A 26,813-nucleotide genomic window follows, 5' to 3' on the forward strand; every position below is an offset into this window, starting at 1 on the left:
CAATTTTATTACCAGAGCAACAAAGTCCTGGACCTTAAACCCAACATTTTTATTGCCACAAAAACACAAATACATTTTCTACTCATTAAAAAATCTGAAGTAGGATCTTTAAAGATTTCAGAGATTGCTGTGAGGGTACAATGAAAAGCTGATCTCTCACGTAATGGACTCTTAAGTTGACGATTTTGACGCTGCTGTTTCAATCTCGATAAATTTTCTGCGTCAGTTTCTTGACGCCTCAAATTGTATTCATTAGATACATTTGAGGTTTTCTTTCCAATATACCCTTTTGCGACTATTGGTATGCTTACGACTTTTATGACCCCTAAAGGCTATTTTCAGTCAACTTTGTTAAATTTAATACATTTGTTGGCAAGGTAGTTCGACGTCCGATGGCTCTAAAAAAGACCGGTGAGCTTCTTAAATTAACTCTTTCTTGACTGTAGTTAACAGCAATTGTGACTGCCTGGATATCTCAGGGTGATCTTCTCTGGCTTACTGTTGAAGACCCAGACTGATTGGGAGAAAAATTACAAAGTCCGAAGCTTTGGGGCTAGTTGTAGTGCTCTTTCCCAACGTCTCCCGGTATAACGTCAAAGACGTTGGTGTCTAAAGCACCTTTTTTATTTTGCAGATTTAGTTGTTTTGGTGATCTTAGATGGGAAGATTGGTTAGTGATACTTGTCCAGTGGAGGCTGTCCCGTTGGCTCAAGTTTTTTTTTCCTTTATAGCTGTTATAGGTTTGCCCAGCGCAGACCTTGGAGAGGATCAGTGATTCCTGGTTGAATGCTTAGAGTCGAGAGGGTAATATAGAGTCGTCGGTCACCGGGTTTCCCAGAGGGAGGTACGCCGCTGACCAAAGAATATCTCGTCTCGGGTCGTTCCCCGGATAACCAACTGCTCAATTGCTCATCTTTAGACGGGAACATGTGGGTAAGCGCGTTGGAGACGCGACGTCGCGACTACCAAGAATGTAGCCGTTGTGGCTGCCCGTGCTCATCAGAGCTGTTTTTCCTTGCTTTCATTTGTAGCCACAAATTCTTTAACTACACCAGGTAGGATGGTGGGACTACCACACAACTCTGAAGAGTTGGTGCAGATTGTGCTCTGGCTAGATATGTCTCCTGGTATTCTGGCAGAGACGGCATCGGTTGGAATTAATTTATTTTCCTTTGATCGCACTCGTCGAGATTCTGGGTGAAGGGACACTTGGGTTCCTCCCCCCTTAGAGAAGAGTGTCGTCCGTAACCGGGATATCCAGCTGCAGGACTATCACCAGCATTCTCTGAACAGCTTGATGAGCTGCCGAAGTTCGACTATTCAGCTAACGACACGCTCCGGCCTATTATAACCACACTTATTTATTTATGTTGCAGGTAGCTTCGATTTTATGTCGACGCCACCTAGCGGATTTTACTGAACTAAAGTGAAAAGCTGGCGTATTTTTGCAAAACTTTGAGCTCATTTATTGCTATTGTTATTAAATTTTTTAAGATAAAAACTATACTAAAACCATCTTGGAAGTATCATGAATCAGTGTGCAAAATTTCAGCAAAATCGGTTCAGTAGTTTTCGCGGTTAGCGATTACAACGGTTTTAGCGACTTTGCTTTATATATTAGTAAGACAATATTGTACATTTACGACTCCCCGGAGAAAGTCAACGTCACATACCCAGTATATCAATCGATGACGAGTTGATCTCACGGTTGTACGTTCTATGCATCGTGCGACGCGATTGCGAAATCGACGGGGGAAAAGTGCTACCTACTTACGTCAACTACAAAGAGAAAAAAAAAAAAAAAAAAGAATAAAAGAGACGCTCGGTAGGCGAGACTAGGAATAAAAAAGTATATGCACGAAAGAAGAGAGAGGGGAAAAGAGCGGTGTGTCCTCTGCGAAAGGAAAAATCGCGCGATCGTGCGACGACGCAACAAAACGCTTCTTCCGGCGTCCGATACTCAACAACGTAAGTTGCGTTACGACGACATGGGGGCCTTTTTCGATTGGGGAAAAAAAAGAAAACGATAATATAGGATAAAAGAGTCGAGCCTCTTGGTTGATTGACCGGCGACGCGTTGCCATTGTTTGAGACTCGTCTGCATAATATGATGTCGCCGAGGCAGGTAAGTACATTTGAAAGTATGTAATAAGCGCGTCCACGCAGGAAATAAGGACTCGTCCTAGACCCTTCCTTAATTTATTCAATTCAATAAAATCAATAAATGATACTTTATGAAATACGCCAAAACGGCAACAATAGCTTATGATAAGAAATGAGCGCGTCTGATGAATTAAAGGCCAATACAACCCGATCCCATGCGTTACCTATGACATGTTTTATCGGTCCAATTGGTCAATACCCTTTTTATCGTCTTTATTATATATATATATGTTGTGAGCTCGATATAAACACGCTCAGCCAGAGTTTGGCAACCGACGATTGTATAAATTTATTACTAGTAGCAGAGCTCTCGCAATAATACAACTTCGTATTTAATGTGTATAAAAAAAAAACACGTCTGCGTAAGGCTAATAATATAATGAGATACGCATCGGTGTAAGTGGTCGCGTGATCCTCTCATCGCGCGATGCAAGACGTAATACATACTTATTGTACTTTCGAGTTTGTAAGGTATTCGAAGAATGAGGTCATATACATTCTTGTACCCCATCAGGATATATCGTTGTACGAATGCTAAAAATATTTAATGCCGAGAGACGTGACATATCCTCGTAGCAACTGACAAATGCACGAAAGGCTCTGGAAGGAAAAAAAAAAACCAAGATTTAATCCATGGATGGAATGGACGAGCACGCCATCGTAAATCTGAATCTCAATCGGTTGCTCACCAAAAAGCTGTATAGGTACGTGAGGTCAATTGCGCAATATCGGATCATCTCGTCTGGAATTTAACAAAAATAATAATAATAATGATAATAATAAACGAACTTCCTTGCAGGAAACAAGTTGTCCGTGTATAAGACAGAGTGGAGCTTGTGTACCACGAGTTTTTTTGTGATGGGAAAAACCGGTCCTGCAAGTATAAAAGGCTTAAAGTTTGAATGAGAGATTAGGAGGATGATACATTTTTTAAAATTTTTATTGCATCTGAAATGTCAAGAGTTACAGCTTTTACTTTTTTGATGGTAAATACGAATTACAAGTCGTACAGTACATGTTTGTTTGAACTTATAAATGTTCTAAACACTTGAGTTCTCTTTCGAGTTTTCAGTGCCAAAGTCAAAGATAATTCCTTTTCGAAGGATAATCTGTCCATTATTTAAAATTATTAACTAGTCAACATTTCTAAGATAAAATAACATGAACACAATTTTACTGTAATTATGTGTATTAACCTTTTTAAGCTATGAAGAAATATAGTTTTTTCGTTTCAACTTATTTTTGTAGTTACAAAAGTAGAAAAATGTATGAAAATACAAATGTTATTTTGTATAAAACTACTCCGTATACTCTTTTAATTACCTATTTTTTAAAGTGTACAAGAAATTTTTTGCAACATTATCTCGATTTATTATTTCATAGAGATTTTAATAAATCTATTTAAAAACGTAGTTTCGTTTTATCGTTTAGCTATGACAAGAATCATTGATGTATTTTTAAAAAAAATATTACATCTATGATTTTACAATATTTGTACTTTTCTTAAGTTACTAAATTAACAGCCTTTGTACTAAACATGTTGAATTGCAAAAAAATGTATAATCACTTGATCATGATTTCGTTGATTTGGTTGAATGGAAATTCACTTGTCTTTGGTTCCTTGTCAATCGTCTGAAGTACCTATGGCTTGTAGTTGTGTCTCGAAAATAAACTATTAATTCTACAGCCTTCGTAGACTTTCCATTTATAACGATCAATGATGTTGGATGAAGTTCATCTTCAACGTTAACCGTTTGAATTGAATTTGGCTTAGAAATGTCCATTTTTCAACAAACAATGTAACTTGGCTAGGACCACCTAAACAAAAAACGTGCAAGTATTAATAAAAGCCGGAACTTTGGGGTTTTCCGATTTTTTGACGTATTTTCTATACCTACAAGTAACCTTACCTTTCAATGTAAAGATAATTTGACATCTAACGCAGTGAAAACTTTGTCAAATTTTATGAACCGCTGTATTTGATGATTCCTCGTCTACTCAAACAATCAAATAGTTTTATTTACAGTTTATGTACCGAAATCACTTGAAATAACCTCTAAATTCTATTTACGATAATGTTTAAAAAATTGACGATGAATAAGTAGTTTGGATAGGTTAGAAGAGGCTTGACAATGACAACATCAACTTCAAAAACACAACAATATGTAATAGAAACTAACCACGTGGTCCAATATCACTCATTAAATTTTGTTTTTGATACGATATCGTAGTCCCGCTGTTTTTCTTGCAAAAACAAGCGTTGGTAATGGCTGCCTAGGATTGGATGATTCTACCAGACTAAACTGGACTGGATCATTAGTATAGATATTAAGGGTGTATTCCGCAAATGCTGCCAGCAGTTAAGTTACGTAGGTCGTGGTAACGCCGCATGGTCGGGTAGCGCTAGCGTCAACCTGTACTAACTGTCGGTGGGTTCCGCATGTCAACAAACTTTGATATTTTTTACTGTTTTCGCTCCCATGCCATCTGATATTTCGGAGTTTGTTGACATGCGGAACCCACCGACAGTTAGTACAGGTTGACGCTAGCGCCGCCCGACCATGCGGCGTTACCACGACCTACGTAACTTAACTGCTGGCAGCATTTGCGGAATACACCCTAAGTATTGGCTCGCGTTTGTAGTGTTTGCAGTGTTTGCACCTCAAGTTGACTTTTGCTTTTTAAGATTTCTCTCTCTCTCACTCTTATATGAGCTCAAGTGGCTCCGTATTGGCCGTATTGCGGATATTGCATATAAGTATGCTCCATGTGACCGGCGGGGTAGTTTTCATTTCAAAAGAGATTTGAAATTGTCATAATTATTTATAAAGAAACATCAAAACACAATTATATTGTGTGTAAATATTAATTAAATTATTTTGAAACAACTATTCACATTTAGTTTTGTGTCAATTATGGCAAATGTCGAACGATAACCAGCAAAATTAAATGGTAAAATAAAATTATTCATAATGAAAAAAAAAAGTACATACATTATTTACTTAACCGATAAAAATGTTATTTTTAAACTATTTTTCAAAAACTACAAGTAAACAACTATCAAGTACTAGAACTATTAAGTAAAAAAAAATGAAAAGGTATATTATAACGAATAATTAATCTAGTCTAAGATCAATAAATCTTTATGAACATTTACGTATATACATTGAAAAAGGTGATACTTAATTATTAAACTAAAAAAATCTGATCTCAAGGAAACAATCGATAGACGGACATTTATTGAAAAGTAACGGAAATAGTAATTGTTTTTTTTTTTTTTTACATCTTCCTTCCACCTGATCGACATTTCTTTGGTTCTATTCCAAATGCAAAGTTAATCGTTTTAACTTTTTAGTGCATATTTATTTCTTCCCGGATCTACTTGATCAAACATCCACAATGCTAGTATATGCACGGCTTATGTAACAAAAGTTAAGATGTGGCGGTGTCAGTTGAATTTTCGGCTGAAATAATTGAATATCCATTTCTTTCTATAAAAGAATTTTGTTTTATTTGTTATAGTAAAAAACAACTATTGAATCGAATTGAACTTTTCATTTGCAATAAGTAAGAAAATTCCAAGTTTATCGTAGAAGCTCGAGATCTTTTTCTAGTACTTTCACCCTGAAGCCAAATTTTTTTTATTTCTCTTACGTATTGTAACGTATTCATCCCCCTTTTTTTAAGTAATAATCATTTATATTTATAGAGTAGCAGCAGTGCCTTGAATGCTTGAATCACACGAGAGGATGTACAAATTCTTTTTCGAATGAAAAATCAGCATATTTATTTCTATGAATTCGTGAGTAGTTGATTTGCTTTGCTTTTATTTAAATTTGTCGTTAAATCTAAATAATTGATACGATAAACTGATTTATTTTTTCGATGAAGTTTTATTAATATACGCATGCTTATTCTCTTAAATCCTTACACATATTTATCCTTTTTTTTTTTTTTTTTTTTTTTTTAGACCATTTCCTCATCTGTTTTACACAATTCAGATACAATTTCTTTATTATTTATTAAATCAACACTGATTTTTCTTGTACATGAAAAATACCTCGCGAATGTTTACCACATAAATATCTACAGTGTTAAACCATAAACTAGACTTTTTTCCCTTCTTATCAACACACACAAATTGAAACTTTCATTTGTTAAATTTATTTATTGCCTCTCGTCCCAATAGGAGACATAATAATTTTGATAACAAAGTATAAGAGTATAATGACAATGAATATTAAGGTGAAAAAAAAAAAAAAAAATGGTGCACAATCAAAAGAAAGTCTTACAAAGAACCAATAATAGAATTTTTTTTTTTCACTTCATCTATAAATCGATCCAACTGTATTTCGTTTATACCTCGAAAAACTGATAAAACTGTTGCATCGACATGTTACACATCGCGTTCCAGACCATAAACTTTATTCAATTCTCGCATTCTCAATTCATCTTTATAATTATACAATCATGCGATTTTCCTCTCTAACTTTACGTATGTTTACGCTTTACACAAAAACTTTTCGGATGCAGAGATATAAAAAAAAAGAAAAGAAAAAAAAGTAAAATAATAGAGATACAATATTTATGTATAATATAATAATAGCAGTAATTGTATAGTAAATATTATAAGTAAAGATGAAACAATATATAATGTAAGAGAGTTTTACAAATAATACAAACGTAAAATGGATACAGAGGAAGGACCGTGTACAGTAGCGGCGCTAGAATTTGAAACAATGAGAGCAACGACAGTCACATCGACGTTCCCGCGCCACATGTAACGATACTGATTATTATTTTATTACTAATAATTAATTAAAATAAAAGAAGAAGAAAAAACATCTATTTCTTATCTTTTGCTCCTCTAGTTTTATTACGTTTAGTCGAGACTTGGCTAAGTAAAGGAAAAAATAAAAATGTCTTAAGGTGCTTGCTCTTCTTAATTTGCATGTACCGATGTGTTGACGCGCGCGCGTGTGTGTGCATTGTAGAGTTCTTTAGCAATTTTCTCGACAAAACTTTACTGCTGCTTTTTTTCGTACATGTACGTATTTGTTAACATTTGATCCGATTATCATTGAAAAGAATGCAAATGTTTTCAAGTAATGCACGCAGCTCAGAGGCACAGATAAAAGTCATACACAGGCACTGAAGGGGGGTGGGTCTCAAGGGTCTGTCTTTATCGCCTTTAAATGTTCTTCCTTATTTTCCACTGAAACTCGGACGTATATTTTTCCGTTTTCGATTTGTTACTTTTTTTTTTGGCGTTTATCAACGGAGCATCTCTCGACGCGCTGGCTGTTCATCACGTTTATTATAACTTACGTAAACAAAGACTATAGTAGGCTAAATAGGTTCATTTTACATTATTAAACATTTGTTACTCCTATTATTTATCGCTTTATTTTTACCGTTTAAGGACACGCAATGTTCAGTCTTTTGAGTAAAACAATATCTACAGGACACGTATTGTACGTCTCAGTGACAATTTGTTCGGTCAGAGAGTCGAGTGAACTCGTCCCTTTTGTTTCCCCCCGCCAATTATCACTGGACACGTTAACTGTACGTTTTTTAACAATAAAATTAAATTAGGTTACAATAGAAAAAAAAAAAAAAAAAAATTGATTCGCAGCTCGAGAGATTACTTGCTCTGTCCCTCGGCTTACATTGTTTATTGGATAAATGAAGCTCGCTGTTTCTAATACCAAACATTGTCAAGAGTTAGCCAGTCTTTGATTTAATTGAAAACAAACAAACAAACAAGAAAACGGAGGAAAATGAAAGAACAGACCCCGGCACCGATGCCCGTCTTACGTGCCTTGAACATACAATTTATCTTGTAGCTGAAAAAAAAGGCAGTGTACATGTGTATTACCTTACACCACACGACGCATCTAAACACTAGGTAGACTTTTTTGTTCAATTTTATAATTTCCTTAAATACCAAGTAACTTTTGCCATCTTTTTGCTGCGTTTTGGATCGATTACGTGTTTTTGCATCATTTAAGCAAGGACAGTTTTTGTCCGCTCAATGTGTCAACGTGCAAAGAAATGAGGAAGAAAATTCTTTTAATGATTATCATCAATAATTTTATAACAGTTTCTAGTATAGCATGAAAACAAACTAAATTTTCTGCTAACTTTTTATCTTTCTCGTTCACTCGAGATCGCGATGCAATTGAGCAAGACGATACACGTATATTTTTTACTTGCAAGAACGATACGAATGACGTCGACCACACAAACCGCTAAAACATAACATAGCATAGCTGATTTATATTCATGTCACGCACATTACATATACACGTTTCGGGTTACTATGATACCATACCATCCACAGTATTTGTTTGACAAGTCCAGGTAATAATAAGATTTTTTTTATTATTATATTATTATTCATACATGAAGACGTACAACGGTGATGTCTGTGTGATACCACTGGTACATATATATTTAGATTTCAAATATTTTTATTAATAGAAATTACGACTCCGCGACGTCCATTTTCTTTTCTCATGTTTTTTTTTTCTCAATTATAATTATTTATTGTGAAAAAACATTCATATTAGATGTCGCCGAAACGACTGGCAGTATATGTCATACTTTGAGAAAAGAAAAGGAAACAGTCTCTAGTCGACATGCAGTTGCGCTGGTTTTGAATTTTTATCGAAGGCTATGGTACGGTCGCTCATGCCCAATTCAATAAAAACTGTGCAATCATGGGATTTTGTTATGATTGAATGTAAAATTTGCCATTTACTAATTATTTTTGTATAATTACAATAATGATAGACGAATTGAAAAAAAACGACAACGGAAAAAATGTACAATTATTTACTTCATTATTTTTGTAGACTATATACTTTTTTCAGCTTTGGCAATAATAATGATAAAAATGCTAATAACAATAATGGTCAGTTAGTACTTCGAAAGATTCCACAGCTTTATAAATGGTGAAATATAAATCGTAACCTGTGCAAAGGGTGAGGTCAATTGTCGATGATACTATTGAATAATTACTTTTTGTTTTTCTATCTTTAGTCCAAAGCCATACAGAGTAGCGACCCCATCACAGCTTTTTATTCTGAAGTTCAATTTATTTACGCGTGCATTTTTTTCTCTCAACAAACAAAGTAATAGACAGTCTTATGGAGTCATTCCATGCTTAAAGAAAGAAAAAAATACACTTTAAGCACTTTTTCTTTTATTTAAGGTTGCTTCGCGCGTAACTTGTTGAATAGTGTTTAGTATCGCTATATAGCTTTTTTGTTATTCTAAAAATTAACGTCCAAGTTGTTGAATTTTTTTGTTTCACGTGTCAATATCCAGGCAGGATAATTTATATTCACTGCATCAGGTGGTATGGAGTTTGTGATTTTACGTTGCATGCTTGAACCGCAAACTTGAAATGTCTTTTTTTTAAACGTTAGAGGGGGGAGGGGCGGCCTGCTTTATAATATTATTTTGAAACGACGTAAAAACATCAGTTTAGTATCGTCAAGCGACCGAAAAAAAATCAACTCCCTTTATCGTTTTCAAGTTCAATATAATTGTTACTTTCTATGGGCATTCGATCAATAAAATCGATATGCGTATTCTTAAGTTATCTACTTTGTTTAAGATGAGGCAATAATCAATTGGTATCGCCCACTTTCCATACATGCACGAACGTTGTCATCAAGACGCAAGATGAATTTTTTTCAAATCCAAGAATTTTTTTTTTTACAGTCGAGTCCAGTAATGTATTTGAGAATTGATTATCGTGTTGTTTCGATAATTGAAGATTTATATTTATTTGTATTATTAAACGCAAGATAAAAAGCCTTGTAATAACGGCTTATTTATTTATTCATTTTGAACAGCTACTTCTTCCTTGATTTCACCTTCCGAGGGATTCACAATATTCTTGTTTCCACCCACCTGATTTCCGGCATTACCGTCAGAAATTTTATCGTTGTGTGCATCCACCTTGTCATTAGGATCCATCTTTACATTGCCTGTGTTGACATTAAATTAAGAATGATTAACTTTTAATTTCTCAAAAAATATACTATCCATTCTTTTGAATCGTTTATTTATGAATACGTTACTCTGATGAATTTTCAAAAGCAATGCTTTTACAGGGTCAATTAATAATTAAATCAAGAAGAGAAAAATGTAAAAATTTTGAAAGAATAACGACAAAGTTAGAAATATAAATACTGAGTAACTTTATTTAATCAAATTAGAATAATCTTACAAATAAACGATTCGTAATTGCAAGAGAACAAAAAGGTCACTAGATCTCACTTTGTCCAGAATAGTACTGCTGCTGCATTTTCATGTTGCGTTGCTGTTGCTGATGAATATTGGGTCTGTGACGATTCATCTGCGACTGTTGCTGCTGATTGGGCATACAATTTTGCTGTTGCTGCTGCTGCTGTTGCTGGCCCTGCTGTGAGTTGTTGGGATTGTGGCCCGGTGGAAAAGGTACTACAGGCCGTTGAATCGGCGGCGGATAACGCTGCTGTGACGGCTGTATACCACCACGTGGTGGCATTCCTATGCCACGCACATTCTGTTGCTGTAATGTTTGTTTGGTTAGTATTGTATCAAAAAGAAGAATGAGATTGTTAGTAGTGAACTGTTACTTGTTTCAATCCCAATGACAAATAAGTCGTTGGTAGTGAACAATGCACTAATCAATGAATTGTCAATAAAAAAAAAAAAGATACTTACGTAGTTTGTGTTGTAGTTGCTTACCAGAGTGGATTGCCCGACACCCTGATATTGCTGAAATTTGTGATGTGGAGTTTGATTTTGTTGGGGCTGCTGCGATGACGATTGCTGTTTCCTTGATTTTGGGGATGCTAAAATAAAAATTTTAATTATAAAAATCGGCCCAAAAAAGTTTGTTTTATTAATCAGGTTAGATCCAAGAAATAAACTCACTTGAGCTAAAGACCGAGGCTAATACGTCCTGCTGATTTCCAGATGGGCTTTTAAGTTGACGGGGTTGTTCCTGCTGTTGATGCTTATTTAAAAAATTGGCTGCTGCATTAGCTGGGCCCGGCAGTCCACCCGTGGGATTGCGATACTGTTGAGCAGCAGCTGCCAACTGCAGTCCTGAGCCAGACAAAAATTGCGAGCCAAAGTTTTGCAAGCCGACGGGAGCCGCGTTACCAGTAGCCAGGTTTTGACTGTGTTGGCCAAACCCCTGCAGTCCGTAGTGAGCTCCGGTCTGCTGTGTCGCACCACCTTGGTAGAACCCCGTTTGTGAGCCGGAAAATACATCTGTGGAGAAAAATAAATTAAAAATAAAGTATGAATTGACAAAAGATGTCAAACGTTTTCAAATCTTATCTCAAAAGATATCTTACCAGCAGAAGCAGCGTTGTAATAACTGCTAGCTGACGGTTGGACATTGTGTCCTGGTCTCTGCACGAGCTGCGAGTTATTGATGTAACTGCCACTTACTCCCAAAACCTGATTTGGGTCGTACGGAATGTATGTCACCTGAAAAGAATATATGCAAACTTAGCATTGTCACAACAAAAACAGGCTGCTTTGGATCGAAAAAAAAAAATTAATGCAACTTCAATGACATACTTGATTTGGTTGTGGAGCCGATGGTGCCTGGAAATGTTGAGCCTTTGTGCCTATAGCACCGATTGGTTGCGATGATGGCTTGACACTGGCCGACATCAGGGAATTGGATGACGAACTAATAAGTACGGTATTGGGATTATTGCTCAACTGTTGATTCTGTCCAAATTGAGGTGCGGCGGCAGCAGCGGTCTATCAAAAGAAAAAAAAAATGAAATCAATAGTCGGCAATAAAAGTAATCCTCAATATGGCGAATAGCAATTTAAAGAAACACATACGAGTCTATATTGCGACAAGTTGCTCTGATAAATATCAGCAGCTGGTGCATTCGGAGCGTGCGGCGGAGGTGCCTGCTGGAGATACATGTTCTGCTGGTTGAAGGAGCTTTGCAGGGAAGCAGCAGCGTAAGGCGGATACTGTGAGAAAGGCGATCGGCTTTGGTCCAACTGGAAAGCGCCGTAAAGTCCACCTGCCTGGGCGGGCAATTGTCCCGAGCCGGTGTTAAACAAAACAGCTGGTGGCGATGGAATAGCCGACATACTGCCGTACTGCGCTGCTGCAGCTTGCGAGCCGGGGTACTGCGCATAAAACGTTTAAACTCATAAGTACATGCGGTAACGTATACGCACGGTTGTTGGAAACATGTAGAGCTTTGGATGGAAAAAAAAAAACAAAAAAAAACAACAAAAAACAAAACAAAACAAGAAAAGAAAAGGTATAACGCGAGAATCGCTCGTCGATGTTAACCTGATAATTGATGTGCGAGGGCTGGCCGGTAGAATTGAAAGGTGGAGGGCTAAGGGGTCCCTGAAGGCTCGCCGGTGGGTGGCCGATAGGACTCTGGCCGGGTCCGATAGGACTAGGTCCGGGAACCGAGGAGCCGGGCTGGGCACCGCCGCCACCCGACGACTGTTGCTGCGGCTTCACCTGCGGGGGAACCAGCTGCGCATCAGGCAAAGAGTCAGAGTCTTTCCCACACGGGACAAATGAACAGCGATATTGATTTTTATATTAATCAACCCGCTGTCAGCGTTAAACTCGAGACAACGAATTTTCAAATCGAAACACTGTTTCGGATGAAAATTTGATAAAATCTCTTTGAATTTAACGATGAAGGAGTTGGACAAAAATATGATTGGCATGCATGGTACGTGATACATGAGCGTGTTTTTAGTAAAGCAACTTTTTTTCTCTCTCTTTCTCTGTTAAGTATGCAAATATTGTAAACTATACATATTATATTATCACACAACATCGAGGCATTAAAATTTTGTGTTGGCGAAAAACTTTACGGCGATATTTCGAAATATTAAAACGGCGTTTGCAATTGAATAAATATCATTGTGATCGATGTGACAAAAGGTGGATTTTTTTCATCAAACGAAAGCGTGTAGAAAACAAGCACCTGGCCATCCATGTATCTACATACGTGTAATATTAAAAATTTTTATGCAACAAACATATTACCTTGCACACGTTTGTCGAAGTGGCGATTTCACCCTTCATATTAGCCTGGTTGTATTGCTGATGGCTATATCCGTCGTCAACTTCATTGCTCTCGAAAGCTTGCGGGAAACTATTAGCCGCGCTGACGACGTTGCCATCGACCTCATGTTCCACCACAGTAGGCATTGGCGGGGCATTTTCCCAGACTTTCTTGACCGAGGCGATTTTCATGTTCAGCTCGGCTGTTGAAGGTGAGATGGTGCTCTGAGCCGCGGTGATGTGCATCGACCGAGGCATGCCCAGATTCTTGCTCTTATCCTCGGTGAGCTGCGACAGATCGGAATCGAATGTAAAGTCCAACTTCATATCCACGTTGTCCTCTTTGCTATTGAAGGACAACGGCATCTGGATAGGCTCCTGCTGTTGTTGCTGCTGGGGTGGCAGCTTCTCCTTCATAAGCTCGTTTGGCTTGCTGGAGAAGGCGGCCGAAAGAGCCTGCTGCTGTTGCATCTGCGCACCGTCGTCCTCGATGTCACTCGGGCGCTTGTCCCTCGACTGGGTCTTGATGTGGTTGGAGTACTTGGACTTGATGGCCATGTCGCCAGTCGAGCCGACATTGGTCTTGCTGTTTTTGGAGAAGTTGGTGTTTTCAAAGATGAGAGTCTGCACGGGCTTGGTGGAGTCCTGGCTGCTGTTCTTGTCCGGGCCAGTACACGAATCCTTGGGTTTGGAGCTGCCGGGGTGTTTTTCGCTGCAGCTGGGAGAGTTTCGCTGACTCACAACCGTCTGCTGCGAGTCAGGCTGACCAGATGCCTCGTGCTCAGCGCCAGCCTGTTGCTGCTGTCCAGATACCGTGAGCCCTGACACCAGCTGCGCATCGGCCGAGGCTGCAGCGACAGCGGGCGAAGGCGGCGAGCGGCTCGAGGATCCACCTGTGAAAGGTTTATCCCAAGCATTGACGGTAGGAGGAGGAGGAGGGGCCGCGCCGTCTTTAATTGCATTCGCTAGCTGGTTTTGAGGCTTACCAGTAGCGCCGGACTCCCCAGACTCGATTCCACCAACAGCTTGCTGTTGCAGGAGCTTCTGTTGTTTCTGCTTCTGGAAGCGGGGCGCGAGCTTCTGGCGACCAGCTCGGTCGCGGTCGCGGTCGCGGTCACGATCACGCTCACGATCACGCTCACGATCACGGTCACGGTCACGGTCACGGTCACGGTCGCGATCACCGCCGTACTGCTTGGGCGGCACGCCAGTTCCGGGTTGGCTGATGGGCTGACCGAGCAGTGGCGGGATGTTTGATGCCTGCTGTTGTGACTGGGGTCCGTTTGCCTTGGATTTGGATCGGTCGCGTTCGACGCGATCTTTGTCACGGTCGCGGCGTCCGGATTTCGAACCAGACTGCTCGTCTCTCTGTTGTTGCTGACGACTCGAGTCTTTGACATTTTTCTTGGAGCGCACTTCCTGGAATCCATCAGCGTCGATCTTGTCGTCGCCCATGTTTGCACCATCATCTCCGCCCACGTAGTTACCGTCGACATCCACGTCAACGGCATTGCACCCACGCTTGTCCTTTGGCAAGGACTTGCCGATATTAATATCGTTCAGCGCCTGGTTCACCAGGGTAGGATCGTTCAGCTTGATCTCGTCGATTCTGTTGACCGTAGTTTCCTTGTTCATGAGAGACTTGATGTTCGATGTTGGACCGCTGTTGAGTGAGATTTGGCTTCTCGGTCGGCCGTTTTGAGCCTGAGAGTTTTGCATCAGGGGAGGGATGTTACCTATGTGGTGATTACGCTGGGAGCCTTCCTTGTTTCCACCTCGTTCTGCATTTTGAACGTTGCGGCTCTTTTCCAAGCCCAATCCACGGTTGGACTGTAAATTGGACTTGATGCCTTTGTCCCCTCGATCATTCCGATCACCTCGGTCACCTCGATCACCTCGATCACCTCGATCACCTCGATCACCTCGATCGCCTCTGTTTCCTCGTGGCTCTCTTGATTCTTTAGGGTGCTGCGCGTTGTTGGCCATTGAGTTGGCACCTTGACGCTCCCCTCGACCACCAAAAGGCTTGGATCGCAGTCCATGACCACCGTCTTTCTTGTCATCGGGGTGTTCCTCGCTGTTCTCCGAGGTAGTCTCCCAATCCTCGTTGCCAACGTCGTTGTTGAGTTTATTTTGAGCGTTGGCGGCGTTTCTGCCTCCTCTGCCTCTTCTGCTGCCACTCCTTGTTCTCTTGGCTCTAGAATCCTTCTTTTTAAGCATTTCACCAGCGTGGTTAGCGTTCATCTGATTTGGCGATTTCGCATGCCTGCCAGTAATTCCGGCATTAAGTGCCTGCTGTTTGGCGATAATCTTGTCATCGGTGGACTCGGACTGGCTGTTGACGTTTCCTGCATCCTCGTGCTCAGAGGGTGTGGGCGTCGAGGAATGCTGCTGCACTCCGCCCGGATGCTTGATATCGTCTGATCTCTCAGAGGAAAAGGGACTCTTGCTGGGGGGAGGCCCATAACCCTCGATACGCCCACTGGCGGTGCCCCCGACGGCAGGTGGTGGAGGAGCTCCCCGATTATTACGAAATCCACCACGACCGCGACGCGACGGCTCGCCCAGTGGGGCAAAGCCATCGCGATTTGATCGTCCGGATCCGCGAACATCGTACTCACTACCACGCTCGCCTCCACCCTTCTTCTCGCCTCGTGGCGCATTGAAATCACCCGTTCCGGATGACGAGCCTCCGGCTCCCGCTTGACTCAAGCCGCCTCTAGACTGTTCGTCTTTTCTCGAGATTGCGGCGCTGCGATTGCGCTCGTCCTTTTCGCCCTTGGGAGCAGACAGCTTGGGCGATCTGGCGGATACTGGTCTTCTCTCGTCCTTTCCGGACTCGTTGGTACCAGAAATCAGCTCCTCGCCGCTCTGTTCGTCGGAATCGGTGCGCTCGTAGTTACCAGCGCCCTTGCCTGATCTTCCTCCCATAGACCTGGCGCTAGAACGGCGTCCTCTGGCAGGAATCTCGGGACCGCGCCAGCGTTGGTTATACCCACTGCCGAAGGCACCTCCAGCACGATCAGCAACACCGCTGCCTCCGCCTCCCCACTGCCTTGATCCACGCGGCTCGCCACCACGGGGTCCACGGGAGCTTCTACTGCCGCTGCTGGCACGGTTACGGGCGTTCTTGTCACGCTTGTCGTCTTTCAGATCATCCTTGTCAACGTCATGATCAAGATCGCTGCTGGCTCGCTTATTGCTGTCGATGCTCAGCTTCTCGATACTCTGTTTGAGGTCACTGATTTTTTTCTTGTCATCGTCGTGCTGCGAGTCCAGGGGAGCGCGCTTCTCCTCTTCTTCCTTCTCAAAGCTAGGTGAGACGGCATCGGCCCACGAAGACTTGCCGACCGAACTGTCAATCTCGCGCTTGCCACTTTCGGGCGTGCGCTCGGGCTTGCGGGTCCAGGCCTCGCTTTCCTTCTTCTCGTTGCCAAGGTCTTTAGGGCTGTCCTTCTTTTCGTCAAGGCTAGAGCGTTTTAGCGAGGTGACGTCGCGTTTCAGCTCCTCTTGATCAAGTTTACTTTTGGTTATCGGGCCAGGCGGTTGACGGCGGTCACGTGGTGGTAGCGGTACGTCATCCCGGTCCCGACCTCTGATGCGATCGCGGTCACGCTCTCGGTTCTCCTCGCGAAAAATATCGCGTTGCGACTTTTTCGTGCTCACGGACGAGGACTCTTCGTAATCGGAAAAGTCGTTGGCCCAGGAGCCAGTGGTGATGCTATCGCGCGGCGACTTGTGGAAGCCGTCGTCGTCGATGGCACGCAGCGATGTCCTGGATTCGCGAGAGGCACGACTGTCACGGGAGTCTGGACGCTGGGGCCGCTGATCGTCGATGGAACGTGGCACGTCACCGCTGCGACGGTTACTGTCGATCGTAGGTCGCTCGTCGTGCGAGCGGAGATCACCACGTCGCTGCTCCTCGCGCCATTCGGGCCCAGCAGGAGCGCTGCTCGTGATTTCGCGGCTATGCTGAGATGGTTGGTCTTCAAATGAGTCTTGGTTCTAAACAAACAATAAGCGTGTTTGATGTTGGAATTTTAATTTCTTCGCTATCATTTTCAACGAGAAACTTACCTTATACTCTCTAACGTCTCGATCTCGGAGGTCTCTTGGTTCTCTGTCTCTCAAGTCCCTCATGTCTCTTGTATCTCTCGTGTCTCTTGATTCTCTTGAATCTCTAGAATCCCTGGAATCCCTTGAATCCCTTGAATCCCTTGAATCTCTTGTATCTCTAGTATCTCTTGAATCTCTTGAATCTCGATCTCTCAAGTCCCTTCCGTCTCTCGAGTCTCTGTCGCGCAAATCCCTCGCATCTCTGTCACGTAGATCTCTGATATCTCTCGAATCCCTTGAGTCGCGATCTCTGAGATCTCGGTCTCTTGCTTCTCTCAGGTCTCGACCATCAAGCTTGTCATCGTATCCACGACGCTCGTTATGATCACCCCAGCTGCCACCGTCTCTTCCGTGCCTATCTTCGTATTCATAATCCTTGTAGCGGTCACCACCCCGACGTGGATAATCATCGTAGTAACCGTCAGATCCTTGCCTGCCGCGATGGCTCAGGTGCCGGTGTCGATCATCGGAGCTGCGTAGAGGCGGACCACGTGGACTTGGTCTGACGTCATCGTCGAGCGGTCCAGATACATCCGAATCTGCTCGTACCCGACGCGGTGGAACAGATTTACCTATTCAAAAAGACAAAAAGATACATAACATTGGATAAAATTAATTTAACTGTTTAATGAATTGGATTAACAGTAAAGAAGTTTGATGGATGAATTTTCAATCAGCCAAATCCTCAACTTCATCAAAATTAATCACTCAACTTCTCGAATGTAGCCAACTCAATTACTTATGAATATTTGACAACTTAAATATAGCAGCCATCTAAATTTCTAAATAGAGTAGTCATGGGAATGAGAAGTGCAAGGTGTAAAAATCGTGTCGACAAGCAGCACCAAATTAAATAAAAACCGCTCGAAATATTGTACCCTGAAAAAAAGTAGGATAAGCTGTTGATGAGGGTTGCATCTAAGTACGTAAACGTTAAAAGTAAGGTTTTACAGATAAGTATGGTGGAGATTACGGCGGTTGTTCTGGATGCAATTTTTGGGAGAAGTGGAAATTACTTGTAATACGTTACATACAAGCACACACATAAAATACAGCGTAAGGTTATAGCACTGAATGAAACATACTCAATGAGTTGGAATGGTTATGAGCCCATCTACTGGGGTCATATTGTTGAGAAAATGAAACTGGCTGGGAGCGCTCAGCGCTGGGAGACAGCCTGTTATTGGGAGCCCCAGAAATGCTGGCATTGCTTCTCTCGGCCTGCTGTTTTTGGAATCTCGGCGGTAGATTACTTTGAAACTGTCGAGAGAAGGCAGGCTCCCTCGTGTCCCACTGATCGCGATCGCGGCTATTACCCGTGCCAGGGCCGCCGGAAGGCAGTGATGAGGACGACTGCTCGGCGACCTGCTGCTGCTGGCGCACGAAAGAGGGACGGTCAATCTGGCGGAACTCACTTGTCACTTGATCGCGGCCTCCCTTCTGACCCTCCATATCCTTGCTAGCTCCTCCCTCAGAGGACAAGGTGCGTGAACGTTCGCGCGTTTCACGGGCCTCACGCTCCCGTTCCCAGTCAGGTATGGGTATGATGGTTGAGGGCGTCGTGGATGCAGAGCCTGATCCAGACTTGCTACTTGCGTCGTGAGATTGACCGCTCTGGTGTTCCTCTTCCTTTTCTTTTATCTTATTCTTCTCTTTCATTTTATTCTCTAGATCTTGGAGCTTTTTGGCCGCAGCTTGCTTGGTCGATTCTTGGAAGCGCTTCTCTTCGTCTTCTTTGCGCTGACGGGCACGTTCAACAGCTGAAATAATTTTCTCGTTGACTTGCTCACGACGGCGCTGATTGTAAAGCTCTTCGTCTTGATCTGGGCAACAAAAAATTAATCGATGAGTAAAACAAAACACAGTTACAATTATCAGAAGTATTTGTGTTAAGTAAGAAATAAACTAACCTCTGAAGGGGTTGGGTCTGATTGATTGCTGAAGCGGGTAGTTGAGAGGTAGTGGTCCAGGCGCTCCACGAAAGTCACGTGGCATCGGACCCTGATTGTTCCACGAGCGCAGTACCTGCATGTCACTTCTGTGATCATTCCTGGGCTCGTTCCTGGGTTCATTTCTAGGTTCATTCCTAGCTTCAATCCTGGGTTCATTTCTAAGATCCCCTCTAGGCTCGTTTCTTCCGGGACCACTACTCTCCTTGTGCTCCTTGTCTCGAGCACTCAACTCTTTGTCTTCCTGTTTGTCCTGTTCTTTCCTGACATCCTCTTTTTTAGCGGCGCTTGACGACAATGCATCATTTTCCATCTCATCGTCGCTAAAGGTCAGTTTCTGATTGTAATCTATATCATCAGAGGCAGTCCAGCCAGCGTCGCGTGAGATGTCATCCATACGTGACAAATCTTCTTCCTTGATGATTGGTCTGAGTGGTGCCGTTGCTGATACTTCCTCTTCGATGGGTGGTGCACGCTCGCGCTCCGGACGTGTTTGCGGCCCAGGGGGCCGATCCGGGTAAACGAAGCGGGCACGCATACCACTCGCTGGAAACTGTGCCGGAAAATTGCCGGCCTGGAAGTTATTACTTTTAAACATCTGGAAGAGCATAGATGATAAATTTAACAATTCAAGTTAAAAAAAAAAAAAAAAAAAAAAAAAAAAAAAAAAAAAAAAACAAAGCGAAAAATACTCACGAATGGAGGAACTATTCCTCTGTAGTGATGCATGTCCGGTCCGACTTGATTTGCAGGCTGACGGGCCTGGTTGTTTGGCCCGTCATATTGGCCTCCCTGGGCCGAGACCATGCCTGGCGACTGGACCAAGTTCGGTCGTCCGCCAGTGGCTATCTCGGCTGGACCTGAAACTCCTGGACCGCCATGGCCAGGCAGGGGGCCCTGGCCCACCGGAATACTCCCACCTCCGGCCGTTCCTGCTGCTGCCCCGGCTCCTGCCCCGCCCGGTATACGGCTTCCACCTTGCACCCAGATTCCTTCGGCTAATCAGACAAACAAACAAACGATGTTAAAAAAATATACTTTGCGAATTTTCATGACTTTATTCATTCAATTGACTTCAATTTTTCATGCTTACTTTGTGGACGTAGACTTGGACCAGGGCCATACTGTGCGTTTTCTCGATTTTGTTGTGGCTGTTGACCTGGTGGTCCACCTCCTGTGTTGTAAAATTCAGTTTAGTTACACTTTCAAACGATTGCATGACAACGTTTAAACAACAAACTAATAAAAACAAATTATTTTTGTGCGATAGTGATTAAACTAATTCACTGATAAAACTCACAGCAAACACAAAATTAATCAATATCACGTAATAGGTGCATGATTTATAGAACTTTTGATAGTATGGTTGAAAAAAATCAACACATGAGTAATCAAATAATTATAGACAACATTCTATGCGCTATTACATTCGCTACAAGTTAAAAAGCTAAATATAAAAAAAAAAGACATTAATTGATGCATATCCTACTGAATGATAAAAAAGCATCATTCCCATTAATGCTTCAACTGTTGAAACAAAACTACAATCAGAAGCGGAAAAAATATTATGATTTTGATTTGAGAAAAATTAGGTTCCCAAGATGTCAGAGTTGGATACGATACCTTTCTGAATACCATAATACAACCAACAACAAAGTAAACAACATCGAAACAACGATAAACTATAGTGGATAGTAAGGTCGAGGAGGTAAAAAAGTGCCATACATTATATACGTCTTGCAATAAACGAAACGAGAAGAAAAATTGTCATCAAATCTATGTCTACAGCAGCACAACTAACAACACATGGTTGGCAAGCACGGAATGGCCCACCTGTGTGATTGTAAGAATAAGACTGTTGCTGCAACATGGATTGGTTGCTCTGCACAGCGCTCGAGATTGCGTTTGTCGCTGTGGCGGAGGAGTTTAGCTGCTGTTGGCCGGTCGGACTCTGCTGAGCAGAGACCGAGGAGGCGGAAGCAGAAGACTGTCCGCCGCCGCCACCGCCGCTTAAGCTCGGGAATTCGTGCTGGAACTGTGGGGACTGATAGGCTAGGAAATTCATCCCAACAGTACCTCGCGCTCTTCCTGACTCGACGAGGCCCGCGTAACCAACTGCTGTAGCCACAGTTATTTTTTTTTATTCGTTGGTTTTTTAAATTGTCGTCATACAACGCACTGTATTATATATTTTTTTTTCCAACTCCCGAAAATTGTTAATTCCTTCCTCCCTTATTGACCAAAAATTTTTTAAACTTGATAAATGCTTTTTTTAATAGAAAACGTTGCATTAATATTAAATTGATGTATTCTTTTTAGCCCTATAAACTAATACAGGATCCAAATGTCAACTTGAAAACTTAATCAAGAAGATTACATTACTTTTCTGCAGCCAAAGTAAAAAATTGAGATGAAAATTTCAACTAACCAGCATCTCCTGATCTGCTCATAATCGCACTCCATGATGACTTGTTTCCTGCTTCCAACGGATGTGGAGACTGTTGCCCTGGCAGTGGTGGGTGCTGTTGTGGCGTCAGAGACGCAAGAGGTCCTGTCGTGCATTGTGCCGGTGAGTTGGTCTGCAAGCAAAATCAAATGATCCGTGAGTTTTGCAAACATTGATTAACGTCAGGATACAAATTTTGTTAAAAAAACTTACAGGTGTGTTGTCTGGTGGGGTGGTGGTTGTTACGGTATTAGTTGTAGGTGCAGTGTCCTTGGTCGTGGCCCAACCGCTTCCGCCGCTCGGTACGATATTAACAGCTGGATCGCTGCTGCTGGTTTCACTTTTCAGACTGGGCAGGTTAGCAGGTGGTCGCCGCGCCGAGGGCACCTTTCCCAAGCTTTGCATTCCATGTTTGCGGGGTACTGTGCTTTTCTGCTGTTGCTGTTCCGAAGACTCTCCCTAAAACCAGCAACACACGTGAATTAGATGTCAATACTTTTTCTACACGAGGCCATGTGTGAAACTTACCCTGCTCGACGTGTACAAACTATTGATATCTATAGATTGGTACTTTGTTTTTCCTTTCTCCCCCTTCGACACAATCCCCGACAGAGTAGACATGCTGTCTGCAGGCAACCATTTAGTCTTTCTCAGACCCAACGAACGAACCCTTTGTCTGAAAACAAAAGATGCAGATTTACATTTACAAAAGTTACATTAATAAAGCATTCAGCATAGTTTGCAGATGTATCATTTCATTAGCTCTACACATATATACAAATACAAGGTTCGTGGGCTTTTGGAATGTTTCAACCACACACTTTGGAGCACAGTTTACATTGGAGCTAAAAATAAACGGTTTGTACCGTGTAAAACATAACCTAAGTTAAGAAGCAACAGAAGAACTTTTATTTCAATTGATTGGTGCAATGTAAAAAGTTTTGCATAAGTACTTTCTACAACAGCAGGAAGCCAGGTGTCGTCAAGTTTTGCCACGACTCCAAAATACAACGGCGACACAGGACACGACAAACATGAACGAGTAGCGTGATTTTCTACATTTTTCAACAACACCTCTGCAAATCACTTTGAAAGCAACCTCGATCGATTCAAAGAATATGCGTATATTATACCGTGAGCGAAAAAGCAACGCAGTTTCTGCAATCCAATCCGGCGATGAGCGAAAGAAAGAAAAGGTTTCGTCGACGTCGGCACCTCTCTGATAGGTAACATGAGGTCGTTTACTATAACTCGTATTCGTAATCTCGTCTCTTTTCATACACACATCAGCTTTCGAACACAATCGCACAATAGGAGTCCAGTAGTATAGATGCTTTGAGAGCACCAGTAAACTAGAATTTAAGCTTCTCAGAATTGATACACAACTCTTATTAATTACCGTTAGACCGATGTTTAAATTTAATTTTATATTTAATCGTCATTCATGTCATTTTCGTCCTTGATATATATTACATTGTTAGGGGAAAACAAACAAACCATCACCAGCAGACCCTTTCTCTTTCTTGCTTGACCCCCTTTCTATTGGTCTTGTTCCTGTTTCTGATACGTTTAAAATTTAAAGGGTCATCAATGGCACATCTATCTACCGCGGCGAGCGTGCGGGTGTAGAGAAAAGAGCTGTGTCTATGCGCCATACTTACACCGCGAGAACATGAGTGGGTATACTTTTAAGAGGAGGGTCAGGTATTGAAAAAAATTAATTATTGGTACCCATTGAAGCGTGAAATCCCATCCAGCGCGCATATATACACGCACACCACAACAATTCTCGCTATCTCTGCGCGTCGTTCCTTGTCATCTTAATTTTTTTTTTTTTTTTTTTTTTCTATCTTGTCTTCGTTTTTTCTCTTTCTCTCCTCTGACAAGTAACGGACGAACAAGCGAGTCTGGAGGATTGCGGGGGAGTATATTGAATACGGTAAACCGAAGGGATAGAAGGACACATCGTGGGCGTCGCGCGCTCGCCTCTAATTTTTTATTTTTTTCTTTCTTTCATCCCATTCCTGTCACTGCTGTTTCTTTCGGAGCAAGTGTACCCGTACAATGCAAAATGTTAAGCACGTAAAATACCGCGCCGAGCCATATAGACACAAAAGCAGCAGCGATATCCGCGGTGCAGGCGGCCTCCGCAAGGAGAGAAAAAGAGAGTGAGAGAGAGACAAGGTCGGTGGTGTGCGTGCGTGTGTGTGTGATGCCGACGGAGCAGAGTTCGCTGGCCGCCGCCGCTCTGACGCGAGGTCTCTCTCTCCGCGCCACAAGAAATCTCGGGGAGAGCTGGCCCTGTAAAGTCTGTAAATGCATATACGTATATACCTAGGTATACTTTAACTAAACACGTAAGCACATAAGCAGGCAAGCTTTGTTCCTCCGACTCGTCTCCTTCCTTCCGTTTACGCTCCGTAAGGGGCCTCCCTGTATACATAGTTACTATACTCTAGCTGTATTTCTCTCCGTCTTCCTTGTCATTTCCACATCTCCTTTGCTCCCTCTCTCTACTTAATCTGCGTGTGAGAGTTTCTTTGCTCCAGCCTAGGTATTCCTTCAATACACTCTTGCATGCGCGTCTCGAGCAAAGAGTAAAAAATAAGTGCGGAGCAACGGGTTGGAGCAAAAGGAAGTGCACAAAAGAAAAAAAAAAATTTCAAAGCAAGGAGAGCGAAGTATAGGAAAAGGACGAGGCAAGCAAGAGAGAGATTCTAAGAATGTCGAAAGAGCGGCAATGGGAATGGAATGGAGCAAGCAGCAGAAGCGGAACACGTATTGTATATATACACTGCCCACATATATACATATACATGTAACGTGTACACAAAAGAGGAAGAAAAAGGAGCAAAGGGGGGACATTCCAGTCGTCGCGGGGAATCAATCCGACAGGGATAAATAGATATATACATCTCCAAGTGCAGTGCGCACACAGGGAATGACCAGGACGACGTGCACGAGTGTGCGCTTTTCGTACGTCGCCGTGGAAGCTAGAAGTCTTCCAAATTACCTATAAAGAGCAAACGAAAGAGGAGTCGCCTGTAGAAAACTTTTGCGCATTACTTATCATGATATCCTATCCTTCCCTTTGAGATTGCAAGCATATACTTGAAACGTGACGCAGAAGAAAAAAAGAAAAAAATCGGCCTTACACGCGCAGGAAGCTCTATTGCAGCACCTGCTGGTTCTATTACAGCGTGTCGGAGCTCAGAACATGCGATCCATTTGTAGGTATATGGCCAGGCCAGAGTTCACACGATGATAAGCGTTCATGAACCTCTTTTAGATTATATGAAAGGGAGAGACAGAGGAGGAGAGAGAGGAATCGCGGGAGGGAGGTCAACGAGAACCTAGAGGATTGGCAGGATAAAGGCTGCGTTGACGTGATTAACTCACCTTGGTCCGTCCAAATGGGTTCACGATTCCAGAAAATCGGGGCCTCGAGTCAGTCCCAAATCCAACGAGGTATAGAAATAGATAGACGCTTGCCTCCGGGTTATCCTCACCCGCACTCGACGAATCACGCGCACACTGCACCTACACTCTGATACCTATGATCCGATGCTCTTGTGTGTGAAAGTATATAGGTGTATACCCCTCGTGGTTACGATGATCTCTGGGTGACTTGGTGACTATATAACCTGCTTCGTTGGCTCTGTGCACTGCTGCTATAGTACCAGGTGCGTGTATATGTTATACCTATACGTGTGGCTTTTTGACGACGCGGCGCTAGCGCGCGTCTTCTCCTAGAGGTGAACTGCTCGACGCTGATGCACTGCACATACACACGTACACACACAATTTTACACTTGGATGTTGCTGCGCTGACCGTCCACAGGGATTTTTTTTTTCTTCCTGCAGCCGCTCTCTCGGCGTGCACGCTGCTCTCTGGGGCTCTCGGCGCTCTCGCAGTGAAAAAAACGCGCACACACACACACACACACGCGTACACTCCCCGCTCTCTTTCTCGATCTATGTATCTCGCACTTGTGTGAAAACCTGACTCCTTTTTCTTCGCGTGTAACTACAGTGATACAGTCTACAGTTCTTATTTATACAACAACGTGTGTGCGCGCGTGTGGCCTCTTGCAACTTGCAACAACGGCAACAACAAAAACCTCGTTGATTATTTTTGCTTCAACTTGTAAAAAAAGGCCGCAACGCGCCGCGCCTATTAAACACGCCACGAAGTCTCTTCACTTTCCTCGGGGTCGTCGTCGTGCTCTGCTCTGCCGCACACACACACACACACACAATGGAGTACTATCTCTTGTCTCTTTCTGTCCTTATTTTTGTCTTTGTCTGGTTCACGCAGTGTATGTGTATATACACAGCCACGGCAATTCCGCAGATTCCGCTTGCTCAAGATGGCGAGATTCGAGGCGCACAGCGGCACATACACACACTCTCTCTCAACTCGACTCTTTTCGGGAGCTCTCGCCACTAGTCGCGTCGCCACAGGCTCGTTTTATTGCTCTATACGGATAACCTAAAACGCAGGGGGGTGCTGGGGGTGGGTGGATAATGGATATTTACGCCGAACTTGTTCAACAGATCGGACCTTGTCTTAGCACCTGCATTGCGATCAATACAAAAAGAACGGTCACTTTTTCAGAAAAAGTTTTTCTCGGTGTTCTCACCATAATGATACCATACACCCTATATACTAATTAATCTCTGCATGTATACTGTACGGAAATAAGTTTAAGTGCGTAAACAATTACTTTGATGCGCATTATGAGTAATAATACGAAAAATTAATCTTTATTTTAAATTGCCGGCACATCAATGGTAGGCCTTAAAAAGGCACTTGCAACTTCCGTTGCTCTTTGGCGATCGCTCTCTGGCTCAGGCCGAAAAATAATAGTTACCTGTTTTTCTCGTTTTTCTTTTGTTTCCTTTCTTTTAGGTACTGAAGGGGTTGATATCAACATTATCAACGCCATTTTACTAATCGCGAAAAAAGCAAATAGCATTTTGCTTCTTTTTCGAATCTATCTAGGTTTGTGCAACAAACGTGTTCGTTCTTTATTCACGAATTGCGAGTTTCAAAGTTTTTTGA

At 42.4% G+C, this 26,813-nt stretch overlaps 1 protein-coding gene and 1 long non-coding RNA gene across 11 annotated transcripts; both read right to left on the reverse strand.

Annotated features, from left to right (window-relative positions):
* Positions 1-3,085: 3,085 nt before the first annotated feature.
* On the reverse strand, positions 3,086-4,491 carry LOC149374557 (uncharacterized). Of its 2 annotated transcripts, XR_016293085.1 has the most exons (3): positions 4,344-4,491; positions 4,074-4,157; positions 3,086-3,981 (listed from the first exon to the last, which is right to left on the reverse strand). It is a non-coding gene; the product is annotated as an uncharacterized LOC149374557 (long non-coding RNA). The 2 variants fall into 2 exon arrangements; XR_016293084.1 differs by having other exon boundaries at positions 4,074-4,491.
* A 5,200-nt stretch (positions 4,492-9,691) lies between these two features.
* Positions 9,692-26,116, reverse strand: nocte (no circadian temperature entrainment). 9 transcript variants are annotated; one of them, XM_014349118.2, is made up of 20 exons: positions 25,148-26,115; positions 22,277-22,424; positions 21,962-22,207; positions 21,731-21,881; positions 21,136-21,420; positions 20,396-20,476; positions 19,999-20,300; positions 19,264-19,900; positions 18,439-19,176; positions 17,315-17,925; positions 14,224-17,242; positions 13,220-14,130; positions 12,500-12,694; positions 12,031-12,330; positions 11,755-11,943; positions 11,526-11,661; positions 11,098-11,439; positions 10,885-11,015; positions 10,456-10,729; positions 9,692-10,163 (listed from the first exon to the last, which is right to left on the reverse strand). In XM_014349118.2, exons 2-20 carry the CDS (start codon positions 22,367-22,369, stop codon positions 10,012-10,014), a joined length of 8,793 nt encoding a protein of 2,930 aa, XP_014204604.2. In that variant the 5' UTR covers positions 22,370-22,424; positions 25,148-26,115; the 3' UTR covers positions 9,692-10,011. The 9 variants fall into 9 exon arrangements, with proteins under 9 accessions (XP_014204604.2, XP_014204603.2, XP_014204608.2 ...); XM_014349117.2 differs by having other exon boundaries at positions 13,220-17,242; positions 19,264-19,876; positions 25,148-26,116; XM_014349122.2 differs by having other exon boundaries at positions 13,220-17,242; positions 18,769-19,176; positions 25,148-26,116.
* Positions 26,117-26,813: the final 697 nt, after the last annotated feature.

This window comes from Copidosoma floridanum, unplaced genomic scaffold (assembly GCF_036245765.1).
Source record: "Copidosoma floridanum isolate Cflo_tuat_1 unplaced genomic scaffold, Cflo_Japanese_pri ptg000019l, whole genome shotgun sequence".
NCBI classification, from domain to species: Eukaryota; Metazoa; Arthropoda; class Insecta; order Hymenoptera; family Encyrtidae; genus Copidosoma; species Copidosoma floridanum.

Excerpts from the sequence above, each read along its gene's own strand:
- nocte (XM_014349115.2), bottom strand. The coding sequence starts at position 22,369 with ATGTCTACTCTGTCGGGGATTGTGTCGAAGGGGGAGAAAGGAAAAACA. Across the intron at positions 22,208-22,276 it reads GTTTGTACACGTCGAGCAGG|GGAGAGTCTTCGGAACAGCA; the intron begins GTAAGTTTCACA and ends TGCTGGTTTTAG. Across the intron at positions 11,016-11,097 it reads AGCCTCGGTCTTTAGCTCAA|CATCCCCAAAATCAAGGAAA; the intron begins GTGAGTTTATTT and ends TTTTTATTTTAG.